The 20,000-nt window shown below is 39.3% G+C and overlaps 1 protein-coding gene across 3 annotated transcripts in view; it reads left to right on the forward strand.

The window, feature by feature from the left end:
• Nucleotides 1-20,000, forward strand: part of col6a4a (collagen, type VI, alpha 4a) — a 142,628-nt gene that overhangs the window by 90,695 nt on the left and 31,933 nt on the right. For all 3 annotated transcript variants that reach the window (XM_084336025.1, XM_084336026.1, XM_084336027.1), the window contains 5 exons: nucleotides 9,001-9,066; nucleotides 12,418-12,471; nucleotides 13,990-14,025; nucleotides 14,499-14,561; nucleotides 16,480-16,542. In XM_084336025.1, the coding sequence (XP_084192151.1) occupies nucleotides 9,001-9,066; nucleotides 12,418-12,471; nucleotides 13,990-14,025; nucleotides 14,499-14,561; nucleotides 16,480-16,542 (282 nt within the window). The remainder of the gene's footprint in view (nucleotides 1-9,000; nucleotides 9,067-12,417; nucleotides 12,472-13,989; nucleotides 14,026-14,498; nucleotides 14,562-16,479; nucleotides 16,543-20,000) is intronic.

Raw genomic sequence — 20,000 nt, forward strand, 5'->3', positions numbered from 1 at the left:
CTCTTTCTCCCTCTCTCTCTGATACTCTCTCACTTTCACCTTCTCTCTCTTCTCTCCCCCTCTCTCTTCTCCCTCTCTCCCCCTCTCTCTCTCCTCTCTCTCTCTCCCTCTCTCTCTCTCTCTCTCTCTCTCTCTCTCTCTCTCTCTCTCTCTCTCTCTCTCTCTCTCTCTCCCTCACTCTCCTCTCTTCCTGTGAGCATGTCATGTATGTAACTTTAATGTAGTCAGTCTGCAGCTTAGACAACAGATGTGGTATGCTGAAAGTGATACTTCATTTCCCGGGTTTTCCCTGGGAAACCACGTTAAATCAACCATGACAAAGTAGCCTTCTCTCTTGCATGCAGGGGAAGTATTGTTGAGTGTTGTTTAACGTAGCATTACCTTTATAGCTTCGTCCTCACCCAGCGGAGATCACACATCTTAACTTGCCTTTGGCTCGTTAAACTCTCAGGCCAACGTGTAAATATTAGACATGTCACTCTCCATGCTTTTAGTGGGCTATACATATCACTCTCTGTACGCTCTCCATATATTTAGTAGGGGTGGGACGATACATCGATCCAGATCGATACATCGATGTAATTATCAACAATCGAATCGGATCGATGCGATGTAATAAGATCGATTCATATCGATACTCTTATTTTGAAAATCCTGTGGCGAGTCTCATATCCGCCCAAGAACAACAGCAGTAGCTCCGTGTGTGTAGATGTTACAGCATAGCATTCTCCCTTTCTGTGTGTGTGTGTGTGCGCGCGTCTTTGGAAAGACCAGATGAGGTCAGAGGAGTTTGATGTTTAAATGTTATTTAAACATAAACAATATAATACATAATAAATGTAGGCCTATACATGATCATGCAACATCAACAAATTGTTGTAGGAACGGTTTGGGAGAGGGAGGTTGTGAGTTTTGAGTTCCAAAAAATTTAGCTTAAAGTTTAAAGCTCAATATATAAAAACGTGGCACTTTACAGTGAACAGGAGGTCTATTTGTATTAAAAACAATAGATTGATTTTCCTTTAAATGTCTGGAAGAGCTCAAAAATACAAATGTCAAATGATATTTTCATTACCTTTTTTTTGTTGATCTAAATGTTACTGATTGTGTTAAATGGGCATATGATATCATCTCATATCGATCGCAGGCACCTGAATCTAATCGTATCGTATTGTATCGTGAGAGACTTTGTGATATCGGCAAATATCGTATCGTTGTCCAAAGAATCGATATCGTATCGTATCATGATGAAACTGGTGATTCCCACCCCTAATATTTAGTAGACTATATGTATCACTCTCCATATATTTAGTAGACTAATACGTATCACTCCATATATTTAGTAGACTATATGTATCACTCTCCATATATTTAGTAGACTATACACTTATCACTCTCTATATATTTAGTAGACTATACGTATCACTCTCCATATATTTAGTCGACTATACGTATCACTCTCCATATATTTAGTAGACTATACGTATCACTCTCCATATATTTAGTGGACTATACGTATCACTCCATATATTTAGTAGACTATATGTATCACTCTCCGTATATTTAGTAGACTATACATATCACTCCGTATATTTAGTAGACTATACATATCACTCTATATATTTAGTAGACTATACATATCACTCCGTATATTTAGTAGACTATACATATCACTCTATATATTTAGTAGACTATACATATCACTCTATACATTTAGTAGACTATACATATCACTCTATACATTTAGTAGACTATACATATCACTCTATACATTTAGTAGACTATACATATCACTCTATACATTTAGTAGACTATACATATCACTCTATACATTTAGTAGACTATACATATCACTCTATACATTTAGTAGACTATACATATCACTCTATATATTTAGTAGACTATACATATCACTCTATATATTTAGTAGACTATACATATCACTCCGTATATTTAGTAGACTATACATATCACTCTATATATTTAGTAGACTATACATATCACTCCGTATATTTAGTAGACTATACATATCACTCTATATATTTAGTAGACTATACATATCACTCTATATATTTAGTAGACTATACATATCACTCTATATATTTAGTAGACTATACATATCACTCTATACATTTAGTAGACTATACATATCACTCTATACATTTAGTAGACTATACATATCACTCTATACATTTAGTAGACTATACATATCACTCTATACATTTAGTAGACTATACATATCACTCTATACATTTAGTAGACTATACATATCACTCTATATATTTAGTAGACTATACATATCACTCTCCATATATTTAGTAGACTATACGTATCACTCTCCATACATTTAGTAGACTATACATATCACTCTATATATTTAGTAGACTATACGTATCACTCTCTATATATTTAGTAGACTATACGTATCACTCTCCATATATTTAGTAGACTATACATATCACTCTCCATATATTTTATCTATAACATAACTGTATTCAAATAGTGACAAAGGGAAAAAGAAAAAACATATATATATATATATATATATATATATATATATATATATATATATATATATATATATATATAAAAAAACATAAATAAATGTGTATACGTTTTGTACATAAAACTATGAAAAGTTTTTTTTTGTATCCACTTTTTTTCTCCTTTTTTTCTATTTTTCTCCCATCCCAATTCCACTGTGCCAATTCTCCCCTCCCCTGTCTTGAACGTTGCTCGCATATGCCCCCCACTGGTCGGTTGTAGGGAGGATAGAAGCCTTGCATCACGTGTCCCCTCCGGTACACGAGGAGGCAGCCTGTCACATCTTTTCACCTGCCAGTGCGGACTCTCATTGGCGAGGTGTAACGTGTGGGAGGCTCACACTACCCCCGCCATTTCCTGTCTCTGCTGTGCAGGCGTCCCCAACCGACCTGTAGGAGTCGCTGTCCACAACATCCAGATTACCACCCATCGACTTCCATCCGCTAACTCTGCCAATTGAGTTAGTATGATGGCTGGCCCAAGCCGGAGGCAACGCCGACAGCCGGAGTCGAACCCAGTGTCTCTTGCGTTGGTGACGAGCGCAATGTCCGCTGCGCCACCCAGACGCCCAAACTATGAGACGTTTGTAACCTTTGCTAAATGATATACTGAATTATGTTTATTTTCTGTATTTTTTTGTGTGTAAATAATGTAATGTAAAAAGGATAGGCAATTATAAGCCTCGGCTTCAGCCTACACCTTTTCGTTCATTTAAAAAAATATATATATTTATGTTCTACTACTATGCTTTGTAAAAGAAGACCAAAATTAAATCATTCATTCATTCATTCATTAATTTAGTAGACTATACATGTCACTCTCCATACAGTTAGTAGACTATACATGTCACTCTCACAATACATACATGTAGCATTATATACATGAAACTATTTACAGTAGACTGTATCACTCCCCATATATTTAGTAGACTATACATGTCACTCTTCATACATGTAGCACCATATACATGAAACAATTTACAGTAGACTTGTCATACATGTAGTACACAGTGTGGGGGATATGTAATGTAGTCCATGTAGTTGAATAACTTAACTAGAATTTGCAGTAGTTGGGTGGTAGTTTAATTACACTAAAAACACCTAACAACTGCTTCCAGTCCTCTCATTAACCCTTTCACTGCCACACTACCAAACGCTTAACCCTTTCACTGCGACAATACACAGAAGGTTAACCCTTGCACTGCTGCACAACAGCAGGTTAACCCTTTCACTGCCACTGGTAACCGTCTGTAGTGTGATAGTAAAGGGTTAACCTTCTGTAGTGTGGCATGTACATGTATATATACAGTATATATATGTATATATATATACATCCACATTTATACACACATACCTATATTTAATAGATATATGTACAGTATATAGGTATGTGTGTATACATGTGGATGTATACATATCTATACATCCACAGTTATACACACATACCTATATACATAGCATATATACACATGACAGGTATTAACTGATGCTATGGCAGAGAGGACACAGGGATCTGTACCTGCAACCAGGAAGCAGTGGGGAGAATGGGTTGAGGGGGTGCCTGGGGTCATGTGCTACGGTGCCTGTGTAAGGGTTTGTGGCGAGGGGAGGTGAGGAGAACCCAAATGCTGAACAACGATACCAGAGAGAGGAGGCAAACAAGGAACAAACAAAACCAGAACTTCAAAAAACGAGAAACTAAATCCTCAGCAAAGCTGGAAAATGTGGACTAGGAATACAGGAACGGACTCACTGGGAATACAGGACACTTCACAAAAGGTGACTGTGGTTGTACTGGGCAGCTCCTAGTGGTCAACTGTGTCAGTCTGTGGTTGTACTGGGCAGCTCCTAGTGGTCAACAGTGTCAGACTGTGGTTGTACTGGGCAGCTCCTAGTGGTCAACTGTGTGTCTGACTGTGGTTGTACTGCACAGCTCCTAGTGGTCAACAGTGTTGGAATGAGGTTGTACTGGGCAGCTCCCAGGTGTGAATGTATGCAACCATGTGAATGTGAAAAGGAGGGTGTTGCTGTACAGTAAATAAAGGTTATAAAGAACATACCCTGGTAAATAAAGTTATAAAGAACCTACCCTGGTAAATAAAGTTATAAAGAATCTACCCTGGTAAATAAAGTTATAAAGAACCTACCCTGGTAAATAAAGGTTATAAAGAACCTACCCTGGGTAAATAAAGTTATAAAGAACCTACCCTGGTAAAGGTTATAAAGAACCTACCCTGGTAAATAAAGGTTATAAAGAACCTACCCTGGGTAAATAAAGTTATAAAGAACCTACCCTGGGTAAATAAAGTTATAAAGAACCTACCCTGGGTAAATAAAGTTATAAAGAACCTACCCTGGGTAAATAAAGTTATAAAGAACCTACCCTGGCTAAATAAAGGTTATAAAGAACCTACCCTGGGAAATAAAGGTTATAAAGAACAGACTATACATATTACTCTCCATACAATAGACAGGAGGCTAATGTACAGCATCATTCTCCATACATTTAGTACTATGTAGGCCTATAGAAAATTATAGTCTGACCTGTCGGGTATAAGTCTCCCATTGGCTGACTCTCTCCGTTTTTCCTCCTTCTCAATAATATTTGGTCCTCCCGTCCTTCGGGTTTAGTGGTGTCTTTATAGATGATTATGATTGGTTTAGTGGTGTCTTTATAGATTATTATGAATGGTTTAGTGGTGTCTTTATAGATTATTATGAATGAATGAATGAATAATTTTATTTCGAATGTTTACACATACAAATAAATAAACATAAACAAATAATTTTTCAAAAAATGTCACAAATAAACAAACGAAAAGGATAGGTTTGAAGCCGAAGACTTATAGAGCAACCTACCCCTAATTCAAAAACGAATTCAAAAAAGTTAAAGTTTTCTAACTATAACAAACAAAAAAATAAAATAAAATCAACAATCAAAAATCAACAAAAACCTATCCAGAAAAGAACAAAAAAAATTAAGTTTGCAAGATAAAACAAACAAACAAACAAACAAACAAACAAAACAAAATCAACAATCAACATAAACCGTTCCCGAAAAGAACATAAGCCAACATAGGAAAATCAAAACTTAATCTGCAATACCTGAGTTTCATGGTAGAGAAAAACAGATTGTAGGTTACATTTGACTATAAGATTCTAGAACCCTGTTTTTAAACATCTTTTTAAACTTAAAAATACGCCTGCTGTTTTTTATTTCATCCGGTATATTGTTCCAGAGTTTCACTCCTTTAACTGACACAGACATACTTTTAAGTGTGGTTCGAGCTCTAGGCCAGTGGTTCTCAAACTTTTTACACCAAGTACCACCTGAGAACGTAGCTGGCTCTCCAAGTACCACCATATGACCGACGTTAAAATACAGTCTATTCAGCTATGCACAGTTCACACAGGAGGCAAATGTATTCCTAATACCATTATTTATTGTTAACTTTTGTCAGACACAGCCACAATGTACAAAGGGGTAGCACTAGAACTAGCAAACTCTTCCACACAACTCATACAATGCAAGGGGCATTGAGAACATAATAACTATAACATTCTCACATAGTGAGAAAATTAAGAACAACTGTATTTCAGCAAATGTCTCTCACACTCACACACACACACACACACACTCACTCACACACACACACACACACACACACACACACACATACACACACACACACACACACACACACACACACACACACACACACACACACACACACACACACACAGCATGTTGTTATCCATTGACAACTCACATAAGCAGGGCCGGACTGGGAAAATAATTCAGGCTGGGAAATATAGTGTGAAATATAGCCCCAGTCAGGTCCCCCACCAGGAATTATTTCATTACAAAGACTTAATTTCCTGCATTCTGGTGCAGGAATTTTTGAAATTGTACCATTTAAATTCCAGTGTTTGTGATGGGCATCACAAATTATATAAAAAAAAAAAAAAAAAAACATATTCAATACATTTTCGAATTGTAACCCTTTAAATGCCAGTTTGTGTGATGGCATCACAAATTATTGTAAAAAAAAAACACACACACACAAAAAGTTAAATATTTTCAATATATCAAATGCAAAGTACATTTTTCTGGGGGGGATTATTACAGGATAGGCATGCCATGTGTCAATGATTAACAACAACACAGATTTTGATGGATTTTTTGTAATGTCAGATTTAACAACAACTCTTTTCAGAAAAGTGGGAGTATTTCATTTTTTATCTGACATTACAGAAAAATCTAAAAATAAAAATGGTTATGATCAGGGCTGAAGTTGAATAAAAGATTTATGACTGTTTAGACTGCATTACTCTCTGTCACAGTGATCTCCTGGTTGTTCCCCACTTAGGTTATCTAACTATCGCGCCGCCGCAACTAGAAGCACTGGCCTGGACTGCAAAAAAAAAAGAAGAAGAAAAATATATATTTTTAATTCTTTTCATTTTTTCAAGTACCACCAGCAGTACCACCAAGTACCACTAGTGGTACACGTACCACAGTTTGAGAACCACTGCTCTAGGCTGTTTCAAATTGAGTGTTCTTCTTAAATTATACGTCACCTCTCGTTCTTTAAACAACATTTGTAAGTTACATGGCAGTTGATAACCTCTTGCTTCATAAACTATCTCTGCTGTTTTAAGGTCAACTAAGTCAAGGAACTTTAATGCCCTTAGTTAAAAAAAAAAAAAAAAACAGTGTGTTTGTAGGATGGAGATAACTAACATTGTTCACAACCCTTATTGCCTTTTTCTGTAAGATGATAATAGGATTCAGATTAGTTTTGTATGTGTTTCCCCAAGTTTCTATACAGTAAGTTAGATATGGTAATAAAAGAGTACAATAAATAAAGATTATTATGATTGGTTTAGTGGTGTCTTTAAAGATTATTATGATTGGTTTAGTGGTGTCTTTAAAGATTATTATGATTGGTTTAGTGGTGTCTTGATTATGATTGGTTGAAGGTGGCGGCTAGGTGGTGCAGTGGGCAAGGCACTCACCACCAATGCTGGAGACGCTGGGTTCGAGCCCAGCTCTCCACATTTTGTTTTCAGTTTGGCTGGTCGTCCGTACTAATACAATTGGCAGTATTAGAGGGTGGGAAAACTGATGGGTGGGGATCGGACGTTGTGGACAGCGACTCCTACAGGTCGGTTGGTGCGCCTGCGCAGTAGAATCAGGAAGCGATGGGGGCGGCGCCCCTCCAAAGCGCAGACCCCTGACGCTGAGAGATCGAGCTGCGCAGGTGAAAAGATGCGACGGCTGCTACCTCGAGTATCGGAGGGGACTCGTTCTATGTATGACTTAGTCCACATTGCAGCCGGCTTGTGGGAGGCAAGAAACAGCGTTCGAGACAGGGGAGGGTTGAATTGGACGATGGGATGGGAGAAAAATAGAAAAATGGGAGAAAAAGTGGATAAAAAAAAAAGATTAGTTGAAGGTCAAACAACCCGTTCCAGCCCAGACCCTGGCAGGACAAGCCAGAGCTGAGCAGCTCACTTCTCTCACCTCCAGTTCAATGTGGAAACTGACAATAAAGAGTGCGTGCGTGCGTGCGTGCGTGCGTGCGTGCGCTGCAACGCAATTTTAAAATCGGTTAGGATTCAAAGGCCTTGTACTCAGAGTATGCTTCTCTGTTTGTTTTTATGGATGTGGATTATTGTTTTTATCGGGTGATCTTTTTTTTGTCTTGCATTCAGATGTAAAATCTCATTGTTGAATATGATCTTTGATGCGACCTACTTTCAGCTTTTGGCCAATTTACCTATAGTGACCATTTTACAAAGGTATTTACGCTTGTACATCATGTACACCAGTAAGAAGAAAATGTATTTAAAGGAACACGTAAATATTATGGGAAATGCGCTTACCGTCTTCCCCAGAGTCAGACAAGAAGATGGATACCATTTTACTCTCTATGCGTTCAGTAGAAAGCTAGCCTAGCTTAGCACAAATGAATGGAAGCGGATATGGACCACTAGCCAAGCTTAAAACTCTGGGAGATATCTTTGGCCAACAGCTAGGTGAGCTGATCTGTGCTAAACTAGGCTAGCTTGCAGCCGGATAGCTTTCTACTGAACGCACAGAAAGGAATCTAGTATCTATCTTCTTGTCTGACTCTGGAGAAGACGGTGAGTGTGTCTCCCATAATGGCCGTGTGTTCCTTTAAGCTCCTGACGAAGGCACATTGTCAAAACACATCGGTTGCTACTCGACCAATAAAGTACTTCTATCCAAAATCCATTGTCCTCCAAGAGTAGCGTATGAAATGCCAATGTGAATCTTCCCACGTGATGAGCTGAGATGTATACAGACAACTCTTAACATTTGTGGAACTCGTACCTTTTTACCAACTAAGCGGGATATCAAAAAGTCTGCACTTTGTTTTCCACAATGTGCAGCTGTGCCGTCAATATCTGCCATGTGTTGTTTGGACAGGGAGAGGCGGGGGTGGACAACACAGTGCAAGGACCCAAAGGAGACGGAGGGAACCCAGGCGTACCGGTGAGTAATGTCCACTCATCATCTGTCATTGTAGCAGGTGCGTTGACTTGCATTACTCAGTGTGTCATAAGGATGTCACCCACACGAGCTGGAACTATATTCTGTATCAGACCCACTCCTATCCGAGCTCCGGGAGGGTCATCAAAGATTGCTCCACGATGGTGGAACGAACTTCCCACCACAGAAACCTCACCAATCTTTCACTGTCGACTAAAAACACACTTCTTCAATCAATATCTGAAATGAAAAAGAAAAAAAACACTAACCTTCTTCTTACTGTCTTCTACTATCCTGCACTCTTCCTAATATACTAATACTACTATGCACTCAACACTGCAGCACTCAAGTTTCAACAATGATGAACATTGTTACTCAGCTGAAAGAGTTCCTGCTGATTTGTCGTACAGAACTTGTAAGTCGCTTTGGATAAAAGCGTTCAGCTAAATGTAAATGCAAATGTACACTCTTCACACACCATGTCCAGCATGGCAGTTCTGAATGCAGTCATCACACACCACAGTGCAGTCGCCATCAGTAATGTATTCTATTCTAGCCACTGACCTGCCACTCTTTCTTACACATTGCCTTGGACCGCTAGCTACATTTGACATTTTGGTAAAGTTACAGAAGTGGCCTAATGTAAACCACAACTTAGTGAACATATTAATAAACAAATCACCACAACTCTGCTCGTCACACCAGAGAGACCAGGAGGAGAGAGGGAACGGAAGGTAGTTTGGGTGAAGTTCCCTGCTGCACGTCATGTGTAGCTACTCTTCACACATAACGTTAGCTAGCATAGCACCTGAAAATGAAGATGTTAATTTCACTGGGGGGGGGGGGGGGGGGTTGGACAGGCAGTTCTTGCTCTTAACGGGATGTTTTATTAGGTGCAACACACCGCCAAGCTGGATGAGTCATACCTCCCACATACATGACAACACAGCTGGCTATCCCTCACACAAAAACCAGTAAAGAATAATCAGTATATTTTTCATTATCAACTGCATTTCCAGGGTGTTTTCAGATGCAAAGCAAAGTCACTAACTCACTCATTTACCCATGTTAGCCGCTCTGCCGCTTGAACACACAGCTTACATGATTTCACATGTGCAATATTCATGATTTCACATGTGCAACATTATGATTTCCCATGTGCAACATTATGATTTCCCATGTGCAACATTCATGATTTCACATGTGCAACATTCATGATTTCACGTGGGCAACATTCATGATTTCACGTGTGCAACATTCACAATTTGACGTGTGCAACATTCACGATTTCACGTGTGCAACATTCATGATTTCACATGTGCAATATTCATGATTTCATGTGTGCAACATTCATGATTTCACATGTGCAATATTCATGATTTCATGTGTGCAACATTCACGATTTCACGTGTGCAACATTCACGATTTCACGTGTGCAACATTCACGATTTCATGTGTGCAACATTCATGATTTCACGTGTGCAACATTCATGATTTCATGTCTGCAATATTCATAATTTCATGTGTGCAACATTCATGATTTCATGTCTGCAATATTCATGATTTCACGTGTACAATATTCATGATTTCACAGGTGAAACTTTGCTTTCATATTGTTCTTTGCATATAGGTGAAGGTATGTGAAGGTATCGCAATCACATGTAATAATAATAATATGTCGGCACAGTTTCACCTGTGATGTCATAAAAAGTTAACACATGTGAAGTGGTCCAGAAATGCATGTGATATTATTGCGACTTCGCCAGTCCAGGCAATCTGGTTCCAGTAGCTTAAAAGGACCACGTCAGTCTTTTAGTCAGCATCTGACTAAAACACCATGCTAACATCTGACTAAAATAACATGCTAACATCTGACTAAAACACCATGCTAACATCTGACTAAAACACCAGGTTAACATCTGACTAAAAAAACCATGCTAATATATAAAGCACCATGCTAACATCTGACTAAAATACCATGCTAACATCTGACTAAAACACCATGTTAACATATGATTAAAGCACCATGCTAACATCTGACTAAACACCATGCTAACATCTGACTAAAACACCATGCTAACATCTGACTAAAACTCCATGCTAACATCTGAGGTGTATTTAATCCAGAAACATTTTGTTTTTTTCCCTTGCTCTATTCGGTTGTTAAATTGTGGCATTTCGATCTTCCAATAAACAGTTTCCAGGGCCAAGTTTCCTGCGTCGGCTGAGGCTCTCGTCTTCTCAACACGCCTCAGCGCTGAGTCTCTTGTTGTTTTAATAGATCTGAGTCATAAAAGTTTGGGGTATGTGCTCCTAGTATCTCTCACTGTCTGAGTGTTTGGCTTTAAAAATAAGAGGAATTCGTCCTCAGATGTTGTATTACATCAAAACTTTTCAGAAACCAATTGACACGTGGCATTTTAGTCACATCTGGTGACTTTCTTCAGTTTATTTGGTCTCTCTCTTGGTCTCTCTCTTGTCCCAGTCCGGTACACAAATGTAGTGTCATCGTTATTACCCTCCTGCTGATTGGTTCCCCCTCCCAGACAATGTTGATTGACTGGTCTTGGTCTCGCTTCAGGGGGTCTGGAGACTACAGCACTGAAACTAGATGAGCTCTGGTCTTGGTCTCGCTTCAGGGGGTCTGGAGACTACAGCACTGAAACTAGATAAGCTCTGGTCTTGGTCTCGCTTCAGGGGGTCTGGAGACTACAGCACTGAAACTAGATGAGCTCTGGTCTTGGTCTCGCTTCAGGGGGTCTGGAGACTACAGCACTGAAACTAGATGAGCTCTGGTCTTGGTCTCGCTTCAGGCAATCTGGACTACAGCACTGAAACTAGATGAGCTCTGGTCTTGGTCTCGCTTCAGGCAATCTGGACTACAGCACTGAAACTAGATGAGCTCTGGTCTTGGTCTCGCTTCAGGGGGTCTGGAGACTACAGCACTGAAACTAGATGAGCTCTGGTCTTGGTCTCGCTTCAGGCAATCTGGACTACAGCACTGAAACTAGATGAGCTCTGGTCTTGGTCTCGCTTCAGGGGGTCTGGAGACTACAGCACTGAAACTAGATGAGCTCTGGTCTTGGTCTAGCTTCAGGCAGTCTGGACTACAGCACTGAAACTAGATGAGCTCTGGTCTTGGTCTCGCTTCAGGGGGTCTGGAGACTACAGCACTGAAACTAGATGAGCTCTGGTCTTGGTCTCGCTTCAGGCAGTCTGGACTACAGCACTGAAACTCACTCATGCTCTCTCTCCTTTTGTGTCTCACTCACTCAATCACTCACTCTCATTCATCCATTCATTCACTCACGCTCATTCATCCATTCATTCACTCACACACCTTTTCTTCTACAGGGAGAAGCAGGAGAAGATGGAGTTATCGGCGAGAGCGGAATCACCGGAAACTCTGTGAGATTCTTTTCTCTTTACCTCTATTATGTGTCACTGTAATCGCATTACTTTACTATTATGTGTCACTGTAATCGAATTACTTTACTATTATGTGTTACTGTAAAGTAAACACATTACTTTACTATTATGTGTCACTGTAATCGCATTACTTTACTATTATGTGTTACTGTAAAGTAAACACATTACTTTACTATTATGTGTCACTGTAATCGCATTACTTTACTATTATGTGTCACTGTAATCGCATTACTTTACTATTATGTGTTACTGTAATCGAATTACTTTACTATTATGTGTTACTGTAATCACATTACTTTACTATTATGTGTCACTGTAATCGCATTACTTTACTATTATGTGTCACTGTAATCGCATTACTTTACTATTATGTGTCACTGTAATCGCATTACTTTACTATTATGTGTCACTGTAATCGCATTACTTTACTATTATGTGTCACTGTAATCGCATTACTTTACTATTATGTGTCACTGTAATCGCATTACTTTACTATTATGTGTCACTGTAATCGCATTACTATTATGTGTTAGTCACATGACCTCCGCTGACGCTTGCTGCGCCGTGTCAACTCGACTCATAGAACGATGATTTGAGAAGATTGTGTCTTATTTCATCGTTATGCACATCATTAATCAACACAAGATATTTTCCAGGCACTGTGAGCCGAAAGAAGATAATATCTTTATTTTGTATATATACCACATAGTAAATTGTCGTCACATGTAAACAACTCAGTGAACGGAGGACATTTCCAAGGTAGCCGTCTGAAACTACTGTAAATCTGAAAGTTAGTACGGTACCATAATATGACTGTCTCTCCACTGTGTGTAGGGTTAGTACTGTACCATAATACGACTATCTCTGTGTGTAGGGTTAGTAGTACTGTACCATAATACGACTCTATCTCTGTGTGTAGGGTTAGTAGTACTGTACCATAATACGACTGTGTCTCTGTGTGTAGGGTTAGTAGTACTGTACCATAATACGACTGTGTCTCTGTGTGTGTAGGGTTAGTAGTACTGTACCATAATACGACTGTGTCTCTGTGTGTAGGGTTAGTAGTACTGTACCATAATACGACTGTGTCTCTGTGTGTAGGGTTAGTAGTACTGTACCATAATACGACTGTGTCTCTGTGTGTAGGGTTAGTAGTACTGTACCATAATACGACTGTGTCTCTGTGTGTAGGGTTAGTAGTACTGTACCATAATACGACTGTGTCTCTGTGTGTAGGGTTAGTACTGTACCATAATACAACTGTGTCTCTGTGTGTAGGGTTAGTACTGTACCATAATACGACTGTGTCTCTGTGTGTAGGGTTAGTACTGTACCATAATACGACTGTGTCTCTGTGTGTAGGGTTAGTAGTACTGTACCATAATACGACTGTGTCTCTGTGTGTAGGGTTAGTAGTACTGTACCATAATACGACTGTGTCTCTGTGTGTAGGGTTAGTAGTACTGTACCATAATACGACTGTGTCTCTGTGTGTAGGGCAATCCAGGAAGAAGAGGTCCCCCTGGTCTGAAGGTAAGACACGTTAGAACGGCTCTCCTCATTATCACTATGCTTTATCAGTGTGTTTTGTGTTGTGTGTGTGTGTGTGTGTGTTCTTATTTATCTGTGTTTATCTGGCGGGCGACAGTGGCTCAGGAGGTAGAGCGGTCGTCTGGTAATCCAGAGGTTCCCGGTTCCATTCCCGCTCCTCCCGGGCAGCGTGTCAGAAGTGACCTTGAGCAAGACACTTAACCCCCAATTGCTCCCGATGAGCAGGCTGGCACTTTGCATGGTCGCCTCCGCCGTCAGTGTGTGAATGTTTGAGTGAATGGGTGAATGTGAGGAACAGAATTGTAAAGCGCTTTGGATAAAAGCTCTATATAAATGCACCATTTACTTACTGTGTGTGTGTGTGTGTGTGTGTGTGTGTGTGTGTGTGTGTGTGTGTGTGTGTGTGTGTGTGTGTGTGTGTGTGTGTGTGTGTGTGTGTGTGTGGGGTATCTCAGGGGCCAGCTGGAGAGGAAGGTGGCACAGGGCTTGGAGGAAGCCCAGGCCCCTCTGGATCCCAGGTCAGTATCTTAGATCTGGGTCACTGGAATTCACTGCTGCTAGAAGCAAAACACCGGTGTCAGTTCAACGAGTTATTGGCTACACATAGGAACTCGTTGTCACAACACATCAGTTACAGTAGATGTAAATATTTGCTGAAAGATGACCACATTTGCCTGTTGAGATTTTGAGCATTTGTCATTCAGTGAAGAACAAACAGCGCAGGCTTGACTTGACCAGCGGTAGTTTGGGGTACGTTCACATTATGGGTTTATCCAATAGGCTGGATACATGACTTGGAACATTCCGAGCCCATCATAACTCTAATCATACAGTACCTGTAGCTAGTTTAACTGTACACTCGAATCATACCTGTAGCTAGTTCAACTGTACACTATAATCATACATGTAGCTAGTTCAACTGTACACTATAATCATACATGTAGCTAGTTTAACTGTACACTCTAATCATACCTGTAGCTAGTTTAACTGTACACACTAATCATACATGTAGCTAGTTTAACTGTACACTCTAATCATACAGTACATGTAGCTAGTTTAACTGTACACTCTAATCATACCTGTAGCTAGTTTAACTGTACACACTAATCATACATGTAGCTAGTTTAACTGTACACTCTAATCATACAGTACATGTAGCTAGTTTAACTGTACACTCTAATCATACCTGTAGCTAGTTTAACTGTACACACTAATCATACATGTATCTAGTTTAACTGTACACTCTAATCATACCTGTAGCTAGTTTAACTGTACACACTAATCATACATGTAGCTAGTTCAACTGTACACTCTAATCATACATGTAGCTAGTTTAACTGTACACTATAATCATACATAGCTAGTTGAACTGTACACTATAATCATACCTGTAGCTAGTTCAACTGTACACTATAATCATACCTGTAGCTAGTTTAACTGTACACTATAATCATACCTGTAGCTAGTTCAACTGTACACTATAATCATACCTGTAGCTAGTTCAACTGTACACTATAATCATACCTGTAGCTAGTTTAACTGTACACTATAATCATACATGTAGCTAGTTCAACTGTACACTATAATCATACATGTAGCTAGTTTAACTGTACACTATAATCATACATGTAGCTAGTTGAACTGTACACTATAATCATACATAGCTAGTTGAACTGTACACTATAATCATACCTGTAGCTAGTTCAACTGTACACTATAATCATACCTGTAGCTAGTTCAACTGTACACTATAATCATACATGTAGCTAGTTCAACTGTACACTATAATCATACCTGTAGTTGGGGTTAGGGTTAGGTTAGAGGACTGTTGAGCAAGTGTTGGGGTGGGCATGGGCACAGGGATGAGATTTTACCTTCTCCTAATCTTTCTGTCTGGGTAACCCTAACCCTAACCCCCTAATGGCAAGAAATAAACCACTATGGACGGTTTGAAAGCTAATATTGTTAACTTTTGTGTTAGAGCGTTTCAAAATCTAATCTTTTCAAATTCTGTGAATATATGGAAAATGAGCAAACGGACACAATTTCATGACATAATAATCAACACAGCCATCGTTGTACACAGAAACACAAAAAAATATAGGCAAAAAACACAAAATAGTCGCTAAGGGGGCAGAAGAGTTAAAAAGAAATGACTAAAACGCTGTTTGGAGACAGATCTACATTAGTAACAGTTAGACACCGGGCTACTCTGTGCTGGCTGACAGTCTCCCAGTCTCCTACGGTACAAGCCAAGTCACACCAGAGCAGATGTTGTTGCCGTTGGCTGGGGACGCGAAATTCTGGAGAAGCAGAAGCGTGCTGTGAATAAAGGGATCTCCCACTGATTTTCCCAAGAAAAAAATCTAGTTGAACTCCTCTTGTATTGTAGTATATGGCAGTGCCTGAAAGACATCTCTGCCTTTGTGTCCACAGGGACAGAGCGGTGTGAGAGGACAACCGGGAGCGCGGGGCGCCATCGGTCTGCCTGGACCTCAGGTGGGTAGTCTCAGTGCAGTGGGAACGTGGACTCGGGTCCCGCCACTTGGGACTCGAGTCGGACTCAAGTCACACCTTTGATGACTTCAGACTTCGACTCGACGAAATCAGGAAAAAGACTCGCAACTCAACTTTGACTTTATGACTTGAGCCTCTTGTGACTTGAGACTCGAGACTCGATTCTCTCCCTGAGCCCAAAATGTTAAACAAATTAAATTTAAAAATGTTTTATGACATTACATTTGTAAAGAAGACATTAGGACTTGTTTAGGACTCAAAACACCATCTTTCAGACTTGCTTGAGACTTGCCAGTTTTGACCAGGGACTTTACACAGGACTTGAGTTTAAAGACGTGGGACTTGAGTGTAACAACTTGGGACTTGAGTGTAACGACTTGGGACTTGAGTGTAACAACTTGGGACTTGAGTGTAAAGACTTGGGACTTGAGTGTAACGACTTGGGACTTGAGTGTAACAACTTGGGACTTGAGTGTAAATACTTGGGACTTGAGTGTAACAACTTGGGACTTGAGTGTAAATACTTGGGACTTGAGTGTAAAGACTTGGACTTGAGTGTAAAGACTTGGGACTTGAGTGTAAAGATGTGGGACTTGAGTGTAAAGACTTGGGACTTGAAAAACAATGACTTGGTCCCACCTCTGCCTCAGTGTCCCATTTAATAAGTGTACGATTTAATTTCATCCTATGTCATTCTATCCAGTATTGTCACTCTCCTGTTTCATTATCTTTTTGTCTTTCTAAAGTTCTTATATCTCCTCTCCACCTCTCTCTCTCTCTCTGTGTGCTGTGTGTATGACAACCTATAGCCTGTTAATGTACTACATTCTAATGGCCACATTCCATAATACATAGTACATAATGTGTGTTATGTTATAACCATAAGTAATATATTTACGTATTGTATCGAAAATGTAACATGTGTACGTATTACAAATAGGTACATATATTACATTTGAAAAAAATATATGAGCAAGTAGGCAGTGTGATCAAATGTGCAGATGAGGGTCTGTATGCCCTATCAGTTATATTATACATTACAATAAATATGGTTACAATAAACACTATAATCTAAATATATACTATATATACTATGAGTAAGTAAAGTATACAGTATACACAGGTGCAGTCTACATAAGGTACCCTAACTGGCGTGATATACGTCATTCGTTATATACGTCCGTGCAGTTTAGGTGAGAGTCAGACACACTCAGTGATCAGAAATGCCTAGTAGTTCTCCAGTTCTTCTGCCGTTACGTAAATAGTTTACTCACGGCTATAACATGATGTACATTATGTACCTTTTTTCCTGTGGTCGATTAGTACTTTATTACAATTTTCTGACAAGATAAAGTGATAGATGTTTTTATTTGTTTTATTTTGGCGAACATTGTTTCTTTTTTGGAAAAACCTTTCTCTAAGCGAGGGCCACCGGCCACCATTAATTTAAGTGGATGTTGCGGGGGGGTTAGTTTCCTTCTTCCTCGCCGGGTAGCAAGGTTGCAAGGTATTATGGGATATCCTGCTCCACTATTGCACGCTTCCTTGATTTTGCCAAAACGAGGTACCAAGAAAGAATGCTTCCTACAGTATCCTACCCGTTGGAGGCCAACTTTATGCCTAGCCTACATAGGACGCGTCCTTGTATTTGAGACACAGCCATTATCAGTCACACAATTAAAGGGGCACTTCACCAAAAAACAATGCTGATTTATTTTGCACATAATCTCACACACATCCAAAAAGTCTAAATAGTTTTGCACACATTCATTTAGTTTGACCGTTAATTCGTTTGAATATAGCCACCAGTGATGTCATCGGGGACATTGAATCCTTGTGTTGTGTTAATTGCAGCTCAATGAAATTATGAGGTAGCAGTCCCTATAAGGTGTTGTTATTTTGTTATATATTTTGTTATAAGCACTTTGAACTGCAACCTCTGTATGAAAAGTGCTATACAAATAAAGTTATTATTATTATTATATTATTTTCCATCTACATCATCATTTCATGTAGTTAACACAACACAAGGATCCAATGTCCCCGATGACATCACTGGTGACCATATTCATACTCATTTACTCTCTGTAATTGTCTACTAAATGAATGTGTGCAAAACTGTTTAGAGTTAACTAATGGTTTACTAGCAGTTAGTTCCTCGTTGGTTCATCATTTGTTCCCTGGTAACTACTCATGTTGTGTACCTTACTGTAAAGTTATACCCTTTGTTGTTTGGATCGATTCCATTTGCTTGCTGTAATACAGATGTAAGTAATCAATAGGCTACTTGATACTTGCTGTAATACAGATATAAGTAATCAATAGACCACTTGATACTTGCTGTAATACAGATGTAAGTAATCAATAGGCTACTTGATACTTGCTGTAATACAGATATAAGTAATGAAATAGACCACTTGATACTTGCTGTAATACAGATGTAAGTAATCAATAAACTACTTGATACTTGATGTAATACAGATGTAAGTAATCAATACACAGGCTACTTGATACTTGCTGGGCCGGCGCTGAACTTTTGCTTGGCTATCAAGATTATTTCAACACGTTTTGTTTTTCATCTCTCAGACGGTTCAAAGGATCGCCTTGGCAGCCAGTCATTTTAGAGATATCAGTGTTGTGTTATTATGGTCCTATTCAGTTCTGCTTTACACCATGGGAGAAAGAATAGCCTACATGGCACTAATGCAGGATAGATGACTTCTACCATGACTACTACTGTAGTACTGATGCAGGATAGAGGACTTCTACCATGACTACTACTGTAGTACTAATGCAGGATAGATTACTTCTACCATGACTACTACTGTAGTACTGATGCAGGATGGAGGACTTCTACCATGACTACTACTGTAGTACTGATGCAGGATAGAGGACTTCTACCATGACTACTACTGTAGTACTAATGCAGGATGGATGACCATGACTACTACTGTAGTACTAATGCAGGATAGATTACTTCTACCATGACTACTACTGTAGTACTAATGCAGGATAGAGGACTTCTACCATGACTACTACTGTAGTACTAATGCAGGATGGATGACTTCTACCATGACTACTACTGTAGTACTAATGCAGGATGGATGACTTCTACCATGACTACTACTGTAGTACTAATGCAAGATAGAGGACTTCTACCATGACTACTACTGTAGTACTAATGCAGGATGGAGGACTTCTACCATGACTACTACTGTAGTACTAATGCAGGATAGAGGACTTCTACCATGACTACTACTGTAGTACTAATGCAGGATAGAGGACTTCTACCATGACTACTACTGTAGTACTAATGCAGGATAGATGACTTCTACCATGACTACTACTGTAGTACTGATGCAGGATGGAGGACTTCTACCATGACTACTACTATAGTACTAATGCAGGATGGAGGACTTCTACCATGGCTACTACTGTAG

The sequence above is a fragment of the Notolepis coatsorum genome (genome assembly GCF_963971535.1).
Source record: "Notolepis coatsorum genome assembly, chromosome: 19".
NCBI classification, from domain to species: Eukaryota; Metazoa; Chordata; class Actinopteri; order Aulopiformes; family Paralepididae; genus Notolepis; species Notolepis coatsorum.